Source organism: Monodon monoceros, unplaced genomic scaffold, assembly GCF_005190385.1.
Source record: "Monodon monoceros isolate NGI ecotype Baffin Bay Population unplaced genomic scaffold, NGI_Narwhal_1 Super_Scaffold_21, whole genome shotgun sequence".
In the NCBI taxonomy this organism is placed as follows: Eukaryota; Metazoa; Chordata; class Mammalia; order Artiodactyla; family Monodontidae; genus Monodon; species Monodon monoceros.
The window spans coordinates 137,723,374-137,743,375 of record NW_021703778.1 but is presented as its reverse complement, the minus strand read 5'-3'; the positions used below and the strand labels follow the sequence as shown (position 1 = coordinate 137,743,375).

At 58.1% G+C, this 20,002-nt stretch overlaps 1 protein-coding gene across 13 annotated transcripts in view; it reads right to left on the bottom strand.

The window, feature by feature from the left end:
- Positions 1-124: 124 nt before the first annotated feature.
- PLEKHG3 (pleckstrin homology and RhoGEF domain containing G3) overlaps positions 125-20,002 on the bottom strand; it is a 44,792-nt gene continuing 24,914 nt past the window's right edge. For 2 of the 13 annotated variants that reach the window (XM_029237710.1, XM_029237709.1), the window contains exons 2-19: positions 17,506-17,886; positions 16,250-16,347; positions 14,992-15,061; positions 14,673-14,719; positions 14,414-14,564; positions 14,192-14,323; positions 13,786-13,968; positions 13,482-13,646; positions 13,135-13,221; positions 12,880-12,913; positions 12,441-12,533; positions 9,856-9,945; positions 9,361-9,399; positions 8,901-8,920; positions 8,133-8,447; positions 7,348-7,461; positions 3,809-5,201; positions 125-3,392 (exon numbers count right to left, since the gene is read on the bottom strand). In XM_029237710.1, the coding sequence (XP_029093543.1) occupies positions 2,623-3,392; positions 3,809-5,201; positions 7,348-7,461; positions 8,133-8,447; positions 8,901-8,920; positions 9,361-9,399; positions 9,856-9,945; positions 12,441-12,533; positions 12,880-12,913; positions 13,135-13,221; positions 13,482-13,646; positions 13,786-13,968; positions 14,192-14,323; positions 14,414-14,564; positions 14,673-14,719; positions 14,992-15,061; positions 16,250-16,347; positions 17,506-17,847 (4,143 nt within the window). In that variant the 5' untranslated portion in view covers positions 17,848-17,886 and the 3' untranslated portion in view covers positions 125-2,622. The remainder of the gene's footprint in view (positions 3,393-3,808; positions 5,202-7,347; positions 7,462-8,132; positions 8,448-8,900; positions 8,921-9,360; positions 9,400-9,855; positions 9,946-12,440; positions 12,534-12,879; positions 12,914-13,134; positions 13,222-13,481; positions 13,647-13,785; positions 13,969-14,191; positions 14,324-14,413; positions 14,565-14,672; positions 14,720-14,991; positions 15,062-16,249; positions 16,348-17,505; positions 17,887-20,002) is intronic. The other 11 variants (XM_029237708.1, XM_029237713.1, XM_029237712.1 and 8 more) reach the window with 11 other exon arrangements.

The window sequence follows — 20,002 nt, the reverse complement described above, 5'->3', positions numbered from 1 at the left end:
CCTTTGTCCCCTGGCCTCAACTGACTGTGGCTGAGGGAGGTAAGGAGGGTCCTCGAGCTTCCTCCCCTCCACTAGCACCCATAACAGGAGGTCTGGGGCAGGGGCGGGGGGGGGGGGGGGGCTCGACTTCCCCGCCACCCCACTCCTTCTTCCTGCCTATCGGAGAGCAAAGAGAGTCCCCAAGGCTGGCCCTGGATCGCCCTCCTCCCTTCAATAGGAGGGGGCAGAGATCCAGAGGACCCCATGGCTCGGTCCCTTGGACAAGTAAGCTCAGGGAGGATGCAAGGGAGGAGGCGGCTGCAGAGGACTGCCACCCTGCTGGGCACAGACCACGCAATCTGGGGCTGGCCCTGAGGCCGGCTGGGCCTTGTCCTCCACCTGCTCAAATGTGCTTCCACCAACCAGAGAAAACCCATTTACTAGTTTTTCTAATAAATCAATAATGCTCCATATTTCCGTTTCTTATTTGACTCACCTATTTCCCTTTGAACTGGACCAAAGGGGGCTGGTGGATTGAGCAAGGCAGAATATGTGAACACAGCACCGCCGTGGAGACAAGAGGCACAGCCAGACCCTGGCCCGTCCTTGGAGTCTTATGGGAACAACTCTGCTGGCACCTACGTTCTGTGCTTCACTTGAGACCCTGAGAAAAGCTCGCTTATTCATGCATTCAACCATCTTGAGGGCCTGCTGCAGGCCTTTCCCCATGGAGCTCAGGACAGAGATCTGAAAATCAGAATCCACACACCTGGGGTTCATCTCCGGAGGCGCAGTTTCAATTGGTCTGGGTGGGTGAAACCTAGACATCAGCATTTTTCAAAAAGTTCCCTCCCCTGATGATTCCAGTGGGCAGCCAGTAAGAACCACTGAGCTGGTCCAGGGTTCCCAGGTATAACCTAGAGGGCTGTGTAAGGATCACCTGGGGAAGGTGCTGACTACTACTCCCCAGGCCTCACCTCCTGAAGAGTGTGAGTCAGAGGATTTGAGAAGCAACAACTCATCCATCTTGTTTAATTTACAGAGAAGGAAAAAGCATGAGTTTAGGTGACCCGGCTAGTTAAACGCAGGGCTGGATCTCCTGATTCTCACTCTAGTGTGTGGCTACGCATCACCATCAGAGACTTGTCTAGTAGAAGCCAGCTCTCTCAGCGACTGTGCAAGTGCCCACAGACCATTCTGACCAGCTGGCAGAACATGGGCCAGCCCTGCTCTGCTTCTGCTCAGGAAAGGCCTCCACTTGCCTCTGATACTCCCTTGGCCTCATTAGACTCAGCAGACCCATCTTCAGGCTGAGTCCGTCCTCCCAGGTCAGAAGACCTGCAGGACAGCTCTACCACCTGGCCCTGCAGCCCCACTCCTCCCAGGCCCCAGCCAGAAGAAACAGGGCGAAACAAGGCTGGTCCACCAAGGAAAAAAAAGGCAGAAAACCCAGTCAGAAGTAGGGGGCATACCTACGCCTTTTGAATCAAAGACACTTTTGAGAGTAAGATGAAGAATGAGGCTCCATCCCAGAAAAAATGCATCTGTACCCCTCACCCAATACTGCCAGCCACTTCAGATATTTCTAGGCTCCAAGTTGAGAATCCTTGCCCCCTAGGATGTCTCCTGGGAACTAGCAAGGGACAGAAGAATAAAAGGCACCAGATGTGGAAATACCTGCCTGTTAGAAAAATGTTCCACCCCCACCCCACCCCTTTCAGTCCAACTTTAGCACCTGGGGAAAAGAGCTAAAGGCTGGCACAGTGCCCCCTAACCTTACCCCAGACAGGACGCCAGGCTGTGGGTAGACAGAAGCCCGTGGGAACAGAAGCAGCAGAACAAGTCCCCTCCCACACATCCTGCTGCCCCAGCCTCTCCCGCCAGCACCTGGGGCCTTGTGCTTGGTGAGCACCTGTGAAAGCAACACGCCCACGTCCCGCTTCCCCTGAGACAGGCCTGGGCACGATCGCCTCTCCCCAGCCCGGCCAGACACCAGTAAGGAGACCACTCAACAGGTTGGTTGGTCAGCAGTGGTTATTACACCATTGGCAAATAACAAAATGTGTGTACATTAGTGACAACCACGGGGCCAGCAGGACAACCCACAGAAGTACCTGAACAGAGTCCACGACATTCTTCCCAGGAGGGAAATCAACAACAGCACACTCACACACACACACACGCGAGCACACCAACATACCACAGGGTAGAAAGCAATAAATTATGGGCCTCGTTCCTGCCCGGATCCTAAGAAAAGGCACAGTTAAAGAACAAAGCCTCCCCAGGCCACACTCCTGTGTGTCCCCTGGGTGGGCCCTCAGTCTGGCAGCGGCCAGGCAACACTGGAGGCCTGAGCAGGGCTCGCTCTCCCTGGGAAGAAATGAGCTTAACTATCTGGCCTCTTACTAGAGAAGAACTATATACAAGGGAAGCGGCCACACTGGCCTCGGAGGGCAAAGGGGCTCGCAAGTCACTGGCGCGCCCACGGCAGGTGAAGGCCCTTGCCCGGTGCCCCAGGGCGCTCTCCCAGGGGCAGCCTTTCTGAGGGCCCCGGGTGAGCACGGTGAGCCCAGGCTGTGATCGAGGATGCCACCGTTCCTCCCCGTCCCTTGGCACAGCTGCTCCCTCCCCCAGGACTCAGTGTCAACCTGTGGAGTTCAAGGCCTGGAATTTCTCCCGCAGGCTCCTCACTCTGCCCTGCTGGCTTGGGTCTGCCAGGTCCCTGGGACCCTCTTCTTTAGGCCGATACTCTGCACACTCCTGGAACTCCGGGCCCTGCCCCGCCTGGGCTGCTGGTGAGCTCGGTCCCCGCCCGCTGGCTGCCTCCAGTCCCGCGTTGGGGTCGGACAGGGGCCCCTTCTCCATGATGACCATCCGCCGGCTGTCCTCCAGTGTGAGGTCTGCGGTGACATACAGGGCCTCCCCTCCACCCAGCGCGCTTGGGGATGACCCCGCCAGAGGCTGAGGCTGGACGACCCCTGGGCCTGCCGGAGCCCTCCTGGCGTTCAGGCTGCAGCAGCGGCCCACCTTCCCCGACAGGGGCGGCTGCGGCTGCATCATGTTCTCCGGCAGCGAGTGGCTCCGGTTGACGGGCAGCTTGCGCGGCCGGCTGCCCTTGGCCTGGAGCGCCTCGTCCTGGGAGGCGTATTTGGAGCAGAGCTCTCGGACGTCGGGCCAGTTGAAAGTCTCGGTGTCCAAGGGGCTGAGGGGGCTTCGGGGGATGTGCCAGGCCCCAGGCGAGGTGGTCCTCGGGCTGGTGGCCGAGGGGCTGAAGGAGAAACGCCGCGGCGATACCTCCCTGGCAGAGCCGGACTTGGGCGGGCTGTGTTCCTGGGCCGTGGGCTGCTCGTGGTTGAAGAGAGACAGCACTGGTTTCCTCTTACCTGTGAGGAGACAGCGAGACGCCTGAACCCCTGTGCAGGAGGGAGCAAGAGGACATGAGGGCTCTGGACTGACCTCAACTCCCCTTCCAGGCGAGGCTGGTTGCTGGGGGTTCGCGTGTGATGGGAGAGAAACCTCACTGACCATCCACGGCGCCCTTACCGAAGGGAAATGGGAAGAATGAAGAAAAGGGGGTGGGGTGGGGTCAGGGGTCAAAGGAAGAGACGAGAGCTTCTGCCCTCCTGGAAAACAGAGGCCCGTGGCCACAGGCCCTCTGCTCCACAGAAGGAGCTTGGCCTTGAGTGTTAGACCCGCTCCAGGACTCGCCCCAGCCCTCTTTTTGGTAGAGGTCCTTTAGGGGGTCACTTTCCCAGAATCCAGCTGGCTCCTAAAAGGTGCTTCCATCCCAGGCTTGCAGGCAGGGCCCTCCGCCCCACCCCCTTCATACCTCTGCCAGCAGATGGTGCTCCAGCCTCCGGCTGCAGGTGGGGGGTGGTAGCAGCCACCTTTTCCCACGGCTGCGGTGGCCTGGCCGTCACCGACTTGCTCTTGATCCGGAGGCTGTACTGGCGAGCCAGCTGGTAGACCTTGCTCTTGACTCGCTCGCTCACGTGGCTGTCCATCACGTGGGAGAGCTGCAGGATGCGGGGGTGTAGCGGGGTCACCAGCTCCCCCTGGGTGCCGCTGCTCAGCTCCTTCACCAGCTCCTTCAGCTCCCGGGCCAGGTGGGCCGGGCTGGGGGGCCCAGTGGGGGAGGCACGCTCCGGCGAGGCAGCAGCCGACTCCTCAGTGATGGCCCCCAGCTCACGGTCCTCCAGGATGAAGAGGGGCTCGTGCAGGTCAAAGCTATTGGCCTGGCCTTGGCCTGGTCCCTTCCCAGGGCTGCCCTCAGGAGATTCCACTTCCTCCCAGATCTTCACAATTTCCGAAGACGGGCGGAACTCAGCATCTGTGATGGGAGCTGGGTCCCCAGCACGAGCCTGGCCTGGTCCTGGGTAGTCGAAGAGGGCCCACGAGGCTGCCCGCGAACCCACCTGTCTCTTATGCCCCAGCGCAGCCACTGGCTCCGAGTCTGGCCTGGGAAGGCTGTTGATTCTGGAGACTGAGTTTCTCACCAATCCTTTGGGGATGAAGGAGAGGCTCTCCCGGCGCCGGACACTGAAGCCTGCATCGTGGTGCTCTGCACTTTCATAGTAGCTCTTGATTTTGTCTAACAACAGCCGGTCTCGGGAAGAAAGCTTCGATTCCTTCGTGCAGGAAGGCCTGTCTGGCTCCGCTGGGCAGCCTGGGCTCTGGGTCTCTGTCCCGTTGACAGAAGGGTCGCTCTCTGCGGCCACCCCCACACTGATGTCCGCTTCTGGAGGGAGCTGAGAGCCCAGGGGGTCTGTGGTGCTCCCACGTCGGGCCAGGCCCTTCTCACTGTCCTCTAGGCTGACCACACTGCTGCTCCGGCTGGTCAGCCTCGGGGTCCCGAAGCCGCTGGACTTGCCGTCCTCCAGCGCCAGGCTGCTCCGCCGAGAGAAGCTGCTGACGAACCGCTCGGCAATGACGCTGGCCTGGTCCAGCACAGAGGGAGGCAGGAGGCTCTCGGGCTCGTGGGCGGCCCCCACCTCCTCCTCCTCGTCCTCACTGCTCAGGACCTTAGGGTCCTCGGTGCTCTCGGCCACCATGAAGTCCACCATGTCACCCGGGGGGTCCAGTCCCAGCAGCAGCTGGTGGGTGTCAAGCTGCATTTCTAGGACTTCTGGAGCCTCTGTGTCTGAGGGCATCTCCTCGGTCCTGGGACCTTCCATGGCAGCAGACACCTCCTGCTCTGTCCCAGACTCAGGGTCTGGCTCAACCTGGGAGAGCATAAAGAGCTCATATGAGCCAAAAACCTCCCTCATGTGACCCGGGGGGATGTGGGGACAGCACAGCCTGCTCAAAGCCTAGTGAGAGGGGCTGCGGTTTAGGACTGCAGGCAATCAGAATGAGCATGACTCAGGAGTGGGCAGCAGGTCCTTAGGGAGAGGATGTCCCTTAGTCACCCTGCAGCTGGGGTGCTGGGCCCACATTCTCAAACCCAAGAAAAATTCTAGGAACACAGATGGGGTAAAGTGGTGGCACCTCTCAGTGGCAGCCTGCCTGGAAAGTACACGGACAAGGTGGGAACATGCAGCATGGGGTCAGAGCCACGGCACCAGGACTCCCCTGCCTGAGGGGAGGCAGCTCCCTCAAGCCCCAGTAGTTCCCCACATGGGGGTTGTTCTGGGTTGAAACCCGGGCCTAAACAACTTCCCTGAGGGGCCAGGGTCTCCCGTGTGGATCAGGATCCAGAGGGCAGTAGGACCACGTGCTGGAATCCTGTCAGAGGGTAAAGACGGGGATGTGGCTCCTGCCAGCCAGCCTCCGCCCCTGTGCAGGACTCTGCATGTGCGCAGCGGATGGCAAGGAAGGAAGCAAAGTTGGCAGCTCTCTCTTGACCACCTTGAAGGTCATTTGAATCATAAAACCAGCCAGTACAGGCAGCTTTCCAGAGGAATCTTTAGGGAGAACACAGGATAACACTCTATAGCCTGAGGAATCAGACCCGATTCCAATCGTTCTAGTCTAGAACCTGCACAGTGGGAACCAGGAGCCAGGCCTGTAATGTCCAACACAATGGCTGCCAGCCACACGTGACTCCTGAGCATCTGAAATGTAGCCAGTCCACGCTGCAAAAACCTCATACCAAAAGAGTGCAGCATACCTCATTAACAGCTTTTTAACACACTACATGTTGACATGATAGTAGTTTGGAAAAACTGGGTTAAATAATTCTTTAATGTGACTATTAGAATATTTAGAAGTACACATGAGGGGACTTCCCTGGTGGCGCAGTGGTTAGGAATCTGCCTGCCAATGCAGGGAACATGGGTTCCAGCCCTGGTCCAGGAAGATCCCACATGCTGCAGAGCAACTAAGCCCGTGGGCCACAACTACTGAGCCTGCGCTCTAGAGCCCAGGAGCCACAACTACTGAAGCCCGCGCACCTAGAGCCCGGGAGCCACAACTCCTGAAGCCCGTGCACCTAGAGCCCGTGCTCTGCAACAAGAGAAGCCACCGCTATGAGAGGCCCATGCACCGCAACGAAGAGTAGCCCCTGCTTGCCACAACTAGAGAAAGCCCACGCACAGCAACGAAGACCCAACGCAGCCAAAATAAATAAATAAATTTTTTAAATAAATAAAAATTTTATAAATAAATAAAATTACACGAGGCTCACATTCTATTGTCACCGGACAGCACCATTCTGAACTCTTTTCCAATGTCACCCAGGCTTCTCAATGTCCTGGCTGTGAGGCCCACCCCGGGGTCTAAGCCTCATGAACTTTTCCTTGGAACTCTGCGAGAGCAAAGGACTCCATTCCACATAACCCCCAGATAGCGTGGGGTGGCGGGAAAAAGAGTGCAGGCTTCTGGGTCACAGACCCAAGGCTAATCTGAGCTCTGTCCCTTAGTAGCTGCGCAATGCCAGGCACGTCAACCTAACCTGAGTCTTGTTCTCCCTGGTAGAGCTGGCTCAGGAAACAGAAGGAAGAAACAAAACATCAGGCACGCAGGAAGTGCCCAGTAGATATTGACACCTTACTCCTTTGCCAGGTGGGACAGGCATGATTTAAGTGTCTGGCACACTAGCAGGGCAGGGCTTTATGCTCTATGCAAGGAGCTCTGGCCAAGGGGACCTATAATCTGGTCACTTCCAATAACTGTGCCCCTTGGCCAGAGACTGCATCTGCCCAAAGGAAGAGGCACCTTTTCTAATTCAGAGTAAGAGGCTGTCGGTCACCAAGCCGCATGCCCACAGGCCAGACAGGCTTCCTGAGGGCCCGAGAGTCCTAGGGAGTGGCATTCCCTGTCCCCGTGGGCCCAACGGGACAGCCCATGCCTGAAAGCCCCATCTGCAGAGCTGGAGATCTGGGCTCAGGCGCCTCTGCACTACCCCGCTTCCGCCTGCTGGCCCCTCACCTCCGGCAGGGAAGACACAGACTCAAAGCTCAGGCACTTCTCAGCGGTGGTTGGAGATCGGCTGCTGGGCCTTCGGCAGCTCTTGGGGTCTTCGGGCTCCCTGCGCCCCTTCCCCTGCAGCAAGCAGAGGGTAGTCGTCAGCTCCCAGGACAACGGGGAGCTGGTCCCTTCTGCATCCCAACCCTGGCAGCATCTCCTGAGCCCCAAAGGGGCTGGGCTGCGTTGAGATCCAGTGTTGGACCTGAGCCATTCCAGAGTCAGCCTGAACTGCCAGGTCTGGGGACTCAGAAATCCCTGCCAGGGGCTTCCCTGGTGGCGCAGTGGTTGGGAGTCTGCCTGCCGATGCAGGGGACACGGGTTCGTGCCCCGGTCCGGGAGGATCCCACATGCCACAGAGCGGCTGGGCCCGTGAGCCATGGCCGCTGAGCCTGCGCTCCGCAACGGGAGAGGCCACAGCAGTGAGAGGCCTTCGTACCGCCAAAAAAAAAAAAAAGAAATCCCTGCCAGGCATGCGGCTCCCCGTGGGCTGGCCTCTCCCCCTCCCCCCACCGCGCCCCATTAGTCATGCCCATTGAGTAGCATGCTGGTTAGCACCCAGTGCTGGAACAACGAATGCCAGGGGCTCACCAGGGCGTGACAGTGAGCAAGGTGTTAAGAAGTGCTGATGGCAGGAAGGAAGGAACAAGGACGGAGGGATGAGAAGGGCAGGGGAGGGGACTCTTGGACGGGCATGCGCGTGCCAGGGGGCATGCAAGGAGGAGGGGGAGATCGAAGAGACACCTCACCATAGCGCCCCGGGAGAAAAGTAAAGCGTTGGCCCGATAGTGCCAGCAGTGGAGGGCGGCCAGCAGGGAGCTGGCAAAGTCGGCTACCTGCTCCGCCACTGCCAGGCTCTCCTCCTCCTCCTCCTCCTCCTCGCCTGGGGGCTCTGGCCCAGCCCCCTGCTCGCGGCCTTCATGCCCTGCCAGGTCCTCCAGGGAGACCTGAAAGGCCTGTTCTTCCTCCTCCTCCTCCCGGGCAGCCCCTTCAGCCTCCGACTGCAGGCCCCGAGCACAGGGGGGCTGTTCAAAGTCCAGGAGCATGCCAACACTGCCCGCATGCTGTTCAGAGCACAAGGCCCCCTCGTGACAGGCCTCAGGGCAGCCCCCCTCCTCCTGCAGCAGCTGGGGCTGGGGAGGCTTCACAGAGAAAGCCACATCTAGACCCCCCACCCCTGGTCTCCACTAGGCTCCCATGTGAAGCAGAGGGTTCTCGAGGTGGGAAGCTGGGACTGGGGTCTGCTCAGGAACTCAGGATCCAGAGAGGCCTGCCTGCCCCAGGGAGAGGGCAAAATGAGAGGATCCCGGCCGGGCCGGCCACCACCAGGGTGCCACTCCAGGAAAAGGGTACAGAAGGGTCCCCTGGGCAAGGGCCACGGCTTATTCATCTCCGTGACCCTCATGACAGAGCCTGGCGCACAGTAGGTGCTCGACAGGTGTTTGTTGAGTGAAGGAAGATGATGGGGGCTGACCTGGGCTGTCCCCCAAGGCTGTCCCGTGTGCCCCTGGCCTTACCTTCATTCCTGCTGCTCTGGCTGCTCCGCCACCACCGGGTCCCGGCACAACGGCGAGGGGGAGGGGGAGCGGAGATCAGTAACCCGGAGAAAGAGCCCCCTCACAGAGGCCTGAGGCCCAGAGGCCCCGGGCGAGAGCGCGTCAGGGGCTCTGCTCCCAGAACCTTCACCAGGTCTCCCGGGCTTTCAAAGGAATGACTGACAGACCGGGAGCCGGGGGTGCAGAATGGCACGGTCACTCGCTCCTGCTGTCACCCAAGGGCAGAGAGACAGGGTGCAAGGTGTGCAGGGGGAACCCGGACAGCAAGGGGTGAGGCCCACTTCCAGGGCAGAACGAGGCAGAATCCCCTCTGAACTGTCCGCGACGCCCACACCCTGCTGGTCGCCAGCTTCACCCTCCCACCCCCGCCCTAGAGCGCACCTTAAAGGAGGTGGTGCCTGTCCACCCCTCACTCACTCACCTTTCTCGCTGTGTTGCCTGAGCAGATGTCTGGATGGCTCTGATGAGGAAAGCGAACGGGCAGTCAGAGCAGGCCTGAAGCAGCCCGGCCTGGCCCTGGTCCCACGCTCGCTCGCAGCGCCACACCCCCATCATCAGCTCAAAGTCCACTCCAGCGGGGCCCCCACAGCCCGAGGGCCTGAAGGAGGCTGCCCTCGCGACCAGCCCACAGGGAGACAGGGCCCGGGCCGCTGCCCCCACCTGCCTGGGGACTCTGCTGTGACCCACAGCCAAGAAGCAGCCCCGCCCCCCATCCTTGCGTTAGCACACAGCCCGGGGCCCTCAGCTCCAGGGCCACAGCCCCCTGCTGCCCCCTTCAGGATGACGAGCCTCTCTTGAGGGCCCTGGCTCCACCGCAAGCCCCACCTTCCTTCCCTGCACGGAGCACATCAGCGCCTTAGCTACACCCAACGCCAAGCCCCTTCACAGCACCCCAGCTGGAAAGCAGAGGTCGCACCCGACTTTCTATGGCCCTTAAGGCCTGGCACCGTGAAGCCTCGCTGCCTGCTGGGGAGTGTTGCCCGGTTGTACAGGAGCTGACCAGGCTCTGAGGACAGAATACAAAACACATCCATTAGGCTGATGGTGTCAGCACCTCGCAACCCACCTTTTTTGGGGACAGACCTGAGATAGGGAGGCATGTCTCAAGGAACCTGTCTACAGAACCTTGCCCTTAGCTCATATTGCCCTTGTCGAACTGGCATTCAGTGGGAGGCCCACTATAAACTTGGAGCCACAAGGAAAGTCTACTGAGGTCTCTCAGCTGTTCCTGGACAGGAGAGCAGACTGAAGAACTTTTTTCTAAATGTGCATGGGCACACACATACCTACACTCTATCTGCACCGAGGTAAGTAGATATCCAATTGTTTTTAGAGTGAGAAATACAAAATGCTCTTCTCTTTCATTTTAAAACTTGTAATCAAGAATATTTAATAAGCGGACTTCCCTGGTGGCACAGTGGTTAAGAATCCGCCTGCCAATGTAGGGGACACGGGTTCGAGCCCTCGTCCGGGAAGACCTCACATGCCAAGGAGCAACTAAGCCCGTGCACCACAGCTACTGAGCCCACGTGCCTAGAGCCCGTGCTCTGCAACGAGAAGCCATGGAAAGCCCGCGCACCACAACGAAGAGCAGCCCCCGCTCGCCACAACTAGAGAAAGCCCGCGTGCAGCAACAAAGACCCAACGCAGCCAATAAATAAATAAATAAATAAAAGAATATTGAATAAGTGACAAATGATGACAGCACCACCTTACTTATCCACATAGTGTACTTATCTGTCCATCCCAGCTCTCTGGAAGTAGGAAGCAGAAAAGGTCCAGAGGCAGTCAGAGTAGATGGCTGAGAGCAGGCCCTAAAGCACTTCCACTGGCCTGTATCCTACCTCTCATCCACTCACTGGCCTGCTTTTACACACGCTTCCCGCACATTAAATAGATTAATTTCTAACAGAAGAGGGAAGAAGGAAGGGCTACTAAAGAAAAGCATGCCAAGACTGATAAGGAGAACTCTTCAGTGTAAAGATGGACACAACACCTCGATGCCAGCTGTCTCTATGGCAACCCACAGCCCCGCCTCCCCCCAAGGCCCCAGAGAATGGAGCTGTTCACACGCCACAAAGATGCTGCTACACCGACCTCAGAAAGGGAAAAGTTCGACTGTGTGGGCCTCCTCTATTTTATAAGGCTCAAGCGTATGAAGCATGTTTTAGAAAGATGTCTGTTTCATAACAATTAAAACTAAAACATGAAAACAAACAAAACCCAACTCTTAGCGTTTACAGGCTAAAGTCTCAGCCTTGTGGAAACTTGAGCTCTGAAACGGATCATTTCCTGAGTGCCTTGCTTGCTGCAGTTTGGAAGCTGACGTTATGACAGGTAGTGTTACTATTACCACCATCACCACAGTCACTTACTGACTACCTCCACGTGTCAGAAGCTTCCAGTTCAAAGCTATGGCAAGTTAAGGGGGAATGTTGGACAGAAGAATTATAGGAGAAGAAAGGAAAGGGGGGAATTCCCTGGCAGTCCAGGGGTTAGGACTCCGTGCTTTCACTGCCAAGGGCCTGGGTTTGATCCCTGGTCGGGGAACTAAGATCCTGCAAGCCAATTTGGGGCTTTTAACACACAGCACCGTAGAACTTTTGCAACCATGGCAAGTTTCCCTAGGGTTCGAGATCCATCAGCAGCAATACCAAACAAAACAAAAACACAAAAGCATTCCAAAGACCGCTCAGCTCCACCCTCCAGAAGACCAAAGCCCGTACATCAATCCACACAGCTGCTCAGAGGACCCGTGAGTCATGCTAATCAAACCCAACTCACTGTGGGGATCCCAGTCAGGACATATCTCCCATCACTCCTGAATCTTTCTCTCTAGGGGTCTCTGAGATGGTTCTCACCCCAACTCCCACCTCATGCGTAAGTTTGACAAGTGCCTGGCCGAAGCCAAATCCATCCCTGGGCCTCGACTGAAGGCGAGGGTAAAAACCGAGGCAGAAAACACACACATTCACCACTACAAGAGCCGAGAATAAAAATGAAGGTTTTCTCTTTTCAACAGACGATTCACTCCAATACCTCCAAGTACACAGCAGCAAGCCGTCATGAAAGAAAACCCAGGAAAGCAGAACTTTTCCCTGAGACCCAAAGTAAATATTTCCTGTCTGGATTTGGTGCCACTTGAAATCTAACTCATTTTCCCCACGTCCTGCCTCTGCTCTGTTCCAGAACTGGGCTGGGGACCATCCATGACGTCTGAGCGTTACTCTGGCTGACTCCCAGTATTCTAAGGTTTTGATCGCAGAGGAGCTAAGAAGGGGGGCCTTGGAAAAGGAGGGCTGTCCAGCCCTGGGTGGGCAGGAAGGGCCCAGAGGGGCCTGGTGGGAGGCAGGATGCTACAGACACACCCCTTTACCCTCCTTCCTGCCCTTCCCAGGATTTCCGGAGGGTGAGAGCCAGCCCCAGATGCTGCTGCAGAAGGTTCCCCGCATGCTCAAGCGTCCTGGAAAGTAGCCTCTGCCCGCACAGCCCCTGCCTTACCAGACTGCCGGCGCCCCTGGTGCACATGGGTGGACGCCTCATCCTGGGAGGCCTTCTTCAGGCGCTCTGGGCTGTGGCGGTACCGATTGGGATCTGCACCCAAGAGAGACAACCAGGCCTTTGGGATACCATCAGCCTTGGCGTGGACTCTGCCCGTTCCTGACCACAACTCTGCTGCCCAGCCAAGCTCCAGGGGCCACAAGACTCCAGAGCTCCCCCCCTCTTCCATCTTCCGTCCTCTTCCATCCAGGAGCACGAGGCAGAGTCCCAGCCACCAGCAGCACTGAGCCCTAGTCTTGCAGTAGACCCCCAGTCCTGACAGAAGGAGCCTCCCCACCCTCCCTGCTCTCTGGAATGTAAGTATCAGGCAAAGCTTCCTCAGGTCTGACCTAGAGATGTGCACCATTAGGGACAAGGCAGGCAGAAAGGGTACACTTACAATAGGAATCCATTTCCAAGATGGCTTCTTTGGCCTGGAAGGGAAAGGAAACCCACCTCGTTGCTACCTTGGTACGTGCCGTTTTCTCCCTCGGCCCAAAGACTTACTCTTGCTGCACCGAGGACCGTGGCATCTGCGGAACCGATCCCCACTGTCCAGTGGGGCCAACGTCCAGAAGGCGAGGCCCCAGTGGACCCCGGAGCTGGTTCTGAGGGACCCTCTCCCTGTACCCCATCAGGAGCCCTGGGAACTCACCTTCTGGGGGATGGTGGTATGGTGGTTCTCCAGGATGAGCCTCTTGATGTGGTGAGTCCAGCTCCGTTTCTCCTCCACAGTTTTGGCCTGGGAGGACCCGAGGGAGAGGGTGCGGGGGTTATCATGACAGGCCTGAAGCCATCCAGCGTGCGCTGGGCTTCTGCCGAGGAGGGCAGAGGCCAAAGAGGGCCTGTGCTGGGGGCTCTGTGAGGTTACCTTGACTCCTCAGCACAAGCCTGAGAGGTGCCCACAACGACCTCTCCCTTCCAGAGGGAGGCTCTGAGGCTCGCGCCGCAGCGCGAGGGGGCGGGTTCTGTGCCCAGCCCGCGCCCCAGCCCACCCCTCACCTGGATGTTGTACTGCTGTTTGCTGTGCTTGTAGTGTGTGACGGTGAAGCACAGGGATTCTCTGGTGCTCTCAATCAGCATCAGGGAGGAGCACTGGGGCAGAGGGAGAGGGCAGTCAAGCACGAGGCGGGGAGCTGACCTGGGGCCCCAGCCCCTCAAGACCATCTGGGGAGGCAGGGAGAGTAATCTTTAAGGGTGGAGCTGCGTCCACACCAACCCGGGGCCCGGTGAAGGCGACACGGAGTGGAGCCCGGCCGTCGGGACGGTGGGAAGGGGGCAGAGGAGATGGCGGTGGCCTCGTTACCGGGATGTGACCCTTGTAGACAAAGTGATCTCCCCGCTTCTTGGTGATGAGCAGTGCTTTGTCAAAGAGGAAAAAGGTCTTCTCGTTGCGCACACGGTGCACGCGGAATGTGCCCTCCAGGACGAGCTCCCCGTAGGTGGTCAGGTCTGGCCCCTTCCAGTTGATGAGCAGAGACTGAATCTCCTGCAGCAGCGAATCCCCGACCCCCAGGGTCAGGGTGCTCGAGACCCTGCTGGGAACCACACAGGGCCCCAGGAGCCACCGCCTGGGTTCTGCAGAGACATGCTGCACCAAGGGCTCCCCCCAGAGAAGCCCATCCTCCCCGACACCACCCTTCAGCTCGCATTCCCTCTTCCAAACCCCGCCCCACCCCTGCCTGTCCCTCTAGCTACCGGCCCCAGAGCACCTGGAGCCGGACTGCGTGCTCATGTCTCCTCTTCATGTCGTTGATGTACCAGGCCACGCAAGTCATCGTGTCAATGGCATCCTCTACCACCTCAAAGCCGTCCTCTTCTTCATCAAAATGTTTGGCGATTTCCTGTGCGGGAGACAGGGGCTTAGGCAGCCCAGACTCAAGGGCCCTGCCCCTCCCTCAGGCCCTGTGTACTCGGGAGCACCCTGGGGTTACCTGGAGTAGCAGGTGGTACTTGAGGATGCGCTGGACTGGCTTTAGGAGGTAGGAGCCCAAGGGCAGTGAGTGTTGCAGCAGCTCCTGCCGGTCCCGAAAGAACTTGGCCTGCTGCTTGTCCTGCATGCACTCAGTGAGGGCGGCCACTGAGCTGGGAGTGGAGGAAGGGGCCGTCACCAGGGGAAGGCCTGCGTGGGGAGGTGGGGTGCTCTGGACTCGCCAAATGGCTCTGCTTCCCCTCTCCACCCTAATTACTCACTTGGGGTAGTTGTTGCAATACTGGGTGTAGATATCAAACTCTTGGCTCTAAAGAAAGACCAAAATTAGTAATTTCAGGGAGACTCCCGTTTGACTATAAACCTGGGTGTATCAAACACATGCCCCTGGCCCCCAGAGCACACCCTCCCCGAGCATCTGCAGATCCACCTCTGTACCCATCTGTCTCGGACATGCCATCCACCCAGCAGCCCCTGGCTCCACCCCAAATGCCTTCCTGTCTGAGGCCGGGCACTCAGCACTTCCCCTGGAGAGAGGCCCCCAGCAAGGCAGGATGGAGGCAAGGACCCCGCCCTTCTTACCCTTTCCACAAAGCAGCTGGCCACAGCCACCGGGTCACTATTGCAGCTGTCCAGGTCTCTGAGTAGCTGGCTGGGTAAGGGCAGAATGGTCATCAGACACCGGACCGCTCGCAGCCTCCAGTCACCACTACACTCCCTCCCCACCCTCCTGGTGCCCACACACACGCCAGCCCTGGTGTCAGCGAGCCCTGCCCGGGGCAGCCAACACAGAAAGTATCCAGCACCACTGCAAAGGTGGGGGACAAAAAAGAGCCATGCGTTCCACAAGCAGGAGAGGGAGAAGGGACACCAGTACCCACCTTGGGAGGGGACACAGCTCCTCTGCAGGCAGGGGTCAAACACACAAAAGCAGACATTAAAGGGGGAAGGAGAGAGGGGGAACTCGCAAAGAAACCAAGGCCCCCAGTTCAGAAGGATGCAGGAAAGGGGAGAGACAGGGTGAGTCTCCCAGCACTGCTTGTTCTTAAATGGGGGCTCTAGAGGAAACCCCAGTGCTCCCCCTGCCTTCCCCTCCTGTGCTCCTCTTTGCCCAACCCCCCCCCACCCCAGCCCCCCGCCTAAGTCTCGCCTCCGTCTGCCCTCCCAGCTTGACCAGCAGGAAGTCCCTCTGCCCATCTTAATGTGCCTGGGGTAAGGTTCCTCCTGTCCTATCAATGCTGTCCCCACAAGCTCTGCTCCTCCGGACCAGTGCCCTCTCTCTGGAGAGTCTGGGGGCCCCGGGAGCCACTCATGTGTGATCTTCGTGGAGCCCCTTTGCCCTGAAGCAGCCCCTCGCCAGGCCTCGCTCGGCCTCCCTCATCCCGCTTTGCCTGGCTTGTGTGTTCCCCTAATGGGTCAGATCACCTCCAGGGAGCCCCGACTTCCCACGGAATCAGTGGGAAGGTGGAGGAGAAACGAAGAGATCTGCACTGGGCGACCAAGATGAGAGGGACAAAGGGGCCACGAACGGACAGGGGAGAGCGCATCACGTGCAAGGGTTCAGCAGTCCCCTGAGGGGTGCTGGCCCAGGCTGGACCCAACATGAACACAGCCTCAAATAAGCACATCAGCCCCAGGGCACACGGTCCCACAGGCCCCCTCTCCTGCAGGGAGCTAACTATACCACTGTACAGGGATGGACCACCCTTCCCCACCCTCAGAGATCAGACCCTGGCCCACGTGTCACAGCCCACGAGACCAGGGACATCCGGGGCTCCTCCCTAGGCCCTGAGATGGGCCTCACAGGCAGAACATGGTGCATGTCAGGCCCGCTCCATACCTGTTCAGTGCGTAGATGCTTTCTATGTTCCCAAAAAGGGCACTGACTTGCTCCGGGTTCAGCAGCCCAGGCGTGTCAATGATCTTCAAGAGGTAGTCCTGCGTGGAGTGAGGCGTCAGGGCCCAGCCCCCCAGGCATGATCCTGTCCCTTCCCGTCTTCCCTCTTCTCCCCCAGCCACACCTCATTTCTGTACTGCATGTTACAGCTATGACACAATTTCACAGACATCACCTACTGTACTGGGTGATGTAATATCCACTTGGGACCTCAGAATGTGACCTTATTTGGAAATAGGGTCTTTGCAGATGTAACGATTAAGGACCTTGAGATGATACCATACTGGATTTAGGGTGGGCCCTAAATTCAGTGACTGGTGTCCTTATAAGAGGACACAGAGAGACACAGAGAAGGCCATGTGAAGACGGAGGTGGAAACTGGGGTGATACATCTGCAGGCCAAGGAACACCAAGTGTTGCCAGCAACCTCCGGGAGCTAGGAGAGCCCTGGCATGCACTCCCCCCCTCAGAGCTTCCAGAAGGAACCTACCCTGCCAGCATCTTGATTTTTGACTTCTGGCCTCATAAACTAGGACAGGATAAACTAATGGGCCTTAAGCCCCAGTTTGTGGTTGTCTGCTAGGCAGGCCAGGAAATGAATACACCTCCCTCCGAAGGGCAGAGAGCTCCCTCACACGGTCACCTCGCCCAGTGTGCCTCCCAGTGTGAAGCACCCGTACATGGCCCTGCGAGGTCCTGCATCTTCAATTTATGGATGAGGAACCTGAGGCTGGGCGCTGTGCGGGTGGTTTACGCAGGTGCCCAAGACCCCGTAAGCAGGAAACAACAGGGCAGGAATCTGGGCGCGGGCCGGGTGGGGTCCAGAGCCAGTTTCTTCACTGCGGTTCAGTCTCCGCTAGGCACAGTTGTCCCCGCTCCCTATCAGGGGTGCCTACGCCCCGAGCATCTGCAGGAAGTTCTGCTGGCCCAAGCTACTGATCGGACCCCAAGTCATAAGGCAGCGTGAGCAGCCAGTGGCTTCCCGGGGCCAGAGCCGTGAGGCCTCCCCACTACTCCATGGGAAGCAGCTCCTGGAGACAAACATGTCAGGGACGACTTTCCTTCCCTGGGTGGAAGTAGGTTTATGCGCGAGAGCTGGGCCACCCGAAGCCAGAGGCCAGCCCCAGCCCCAGAGGAGAGGGGGATCCCCTCCCAACCTTAGCTCCAAAGCCCCGCGGGGGGCGAGGGGTGAGCCTCACCTCTACGATGCTGCGCAGGTCCTGCACGTACGTGCGCTCCGTTTCCACGATTTCCCGCACTACTCGACCCACGTAGCTGAGCTTGTGCACAGGCGCCACCGACGCCCGGCTGTTGAAAGGGGAGAGGGAGCCCCTCATGCTCAGCCAGCTGCTGGAGTTGTTGTTGGGGAGACGCCGGCCGCGCGGGGAGCCGGCCCCGTTCTCGGCCGAAGCCTCGGAGCCGCTGGGCTCCTCCATGGCCCCGCGGCTGTCACGGGAGGAGCCTGACGAGGAGGTGGTGGAGGTCAGGCTCACGGGCCGCTCCTGGCTGCCATCTTGGTGGAGCGAGGCAGAGACGGGCATCCTTGCATTGCTGCCTGGTGGGGGCGCTCCAGGGAGGTTCTGGGCGGGACAGACAAAGGGCAAACCTCTGGAATCCTTGCAGAAACAGAAAGTAAAAGGGTGGCTGCCAGGGGCTGGGGGAGGAGGGAATGGGGAGTTACTGTTCAATGGATACAGAGTTTCCGTTTTGCAAGATAAAGTTCTACCGATGGCTGGAGGCGATGGATGCACAACAATGGGAATGTACTTAATACCTCTGAACACTTAAAAATGAGAATTTTATGTCATGTGTATTTTACCACAATTATAAAAGCAACAGCTCGGAATCTCAAGGAGGCCCCTGCCTTCAGACTGTATGAGCATCTGCAAGGATGCCCAAGTGACATTCCTGCCTGACTGCAACAGCTTCACCTCCGTCTTTCCCACGGTGGACCACATCCAGTAACAATAAAGGGCTCAGAAAGCTGAGGCCCCAGAAAAGCAGAGAGGGCATCTCTGCCAGAGCAACGGTCCGGGGTGCCTTGTGATGGAATCCGAAGCCCAGTGCCTCTGCTCCAGCAAAGTACCGAGCTTCCCAGAGCCTCAGCTTCGGCCGTGCCCCCGAAGATGCAGTGACCTGCTGGAGGTACAGCTCTGAGCCTGATGCCCAGCACAGAGCAACGGCTCCATAAACCATCAAAACAGTGATAATAATGGCAGTTGTCAAAAAGCACTTCCCAAGTGTCCACCTGTCAAGGATCCGGCTCTTAACAATCGACGTGCCAGAGGGTAAGATGCTCCCCTGGATCGCAGAATCTCTGGGGCCACCAGGGGCTTCACCATGAACCTGAAACCTTCTGGATACTGACGGAGAAGGCAGAGGAGATGATACAAAGGCTGAACCCACATTACCCCCCCTGCCCCCAGCTCCAGCCCCCTGTACAGGTCCCTGACTCACCCTGGCTCCAGGGGCACAGGAAATTCCCCAGGGCTGAGCCACCGGTGAGTCTCCCTAAGTTCCCTTCAGCACAGCTAGATCTAGATCAGGGCAGCACAGCAAGCAGGAAACTGTTCCCAGGTGAGGCAAACATAGCCTCAGGTGGACTTTATTCCCTAAGCAGATGGTGTGGCTCACAGGCAGGCCAGCCTGGAGCAGCAAGTCTGTGGAGGTGGGGTGGTGGCTGTGGGCTTTGGGAAGGTCAAGGACACTCCAGCCCCATCCCAGAGCACCAGAGCTCACCAACACCACTTTCCAGAATGTTCATTTGATTTCTGTTTCCATAGGAAAAATGTTCTAGAGCATCCCTCTCACCTCTACTGCCCCAAAGACTTCCACCTCTAGTTCTAAGGATCAGAAGCTACTAGATCACAGGCTAGAGCTATGAGGAGAAGGGTCTAGAAGGTACCATCGCTCTGGCAGCCTTGAATTTGCCCCCTGGTTTTCTGTGCCTGTGCCCCAACCTGGAACCAGTGTCCCTACCTGTGCCAGCGCCCTTGGGCTCTGGCTTTGGCACATGTTCTCTCTGCCTGGCCATTACTTCCCTCCCCATCCACCCCACGCCATACGGCCCCCCCAACCTGTGTCACTTATACCAACCCTTGGGTCTCAGAAGCCACCCCCCATACATCCCCAGAAACCAAACCTGGGGGCCCCTTCTATGTACTCTTACAGCACCCCAGGGGTACCCCTATTGTAGCACTCTCTGTGTGAGACCCCCTGCCCTAGGCTGTAAGTGACCTAAGGGCAGGGGCCTTAAAAGGTGATCTGTCAAGTGGATAATGTACTACTACCGAGCTAAAGTCAGGAGCATTGAGACCTGTTTGCCATGCACGCTAGCCCAGCAAGGACCCTCTCAAGCACAGCAATTTCTCACTGCATGTCTCAGCTGGGGGACGGGGTCACCTCCGAGGTGCTCTATGGGAGCCTCTCATTTTGCAGGTGAGGACACAGTGGCAGCACTGGGGCCAGTCCAGAGTGTTCCCTCCCTCCAGGTGCAATGAAAGGATTAATTAACAGGATCATCTTGGTGAAACTGAGCATCTCAGGAGAGCCCCTTGGGAAATGCAGCACCACTGCTTTTTCCTACCTCCTCAAAAGAGCCTTTAAGATTAACCAGCTAGTCATTTCTACCCACCTGTGGCGTGTCATTTCAGCACAAAGAGAGACAAAGACCCAAACTCCGCCCCAGCCCTTAAC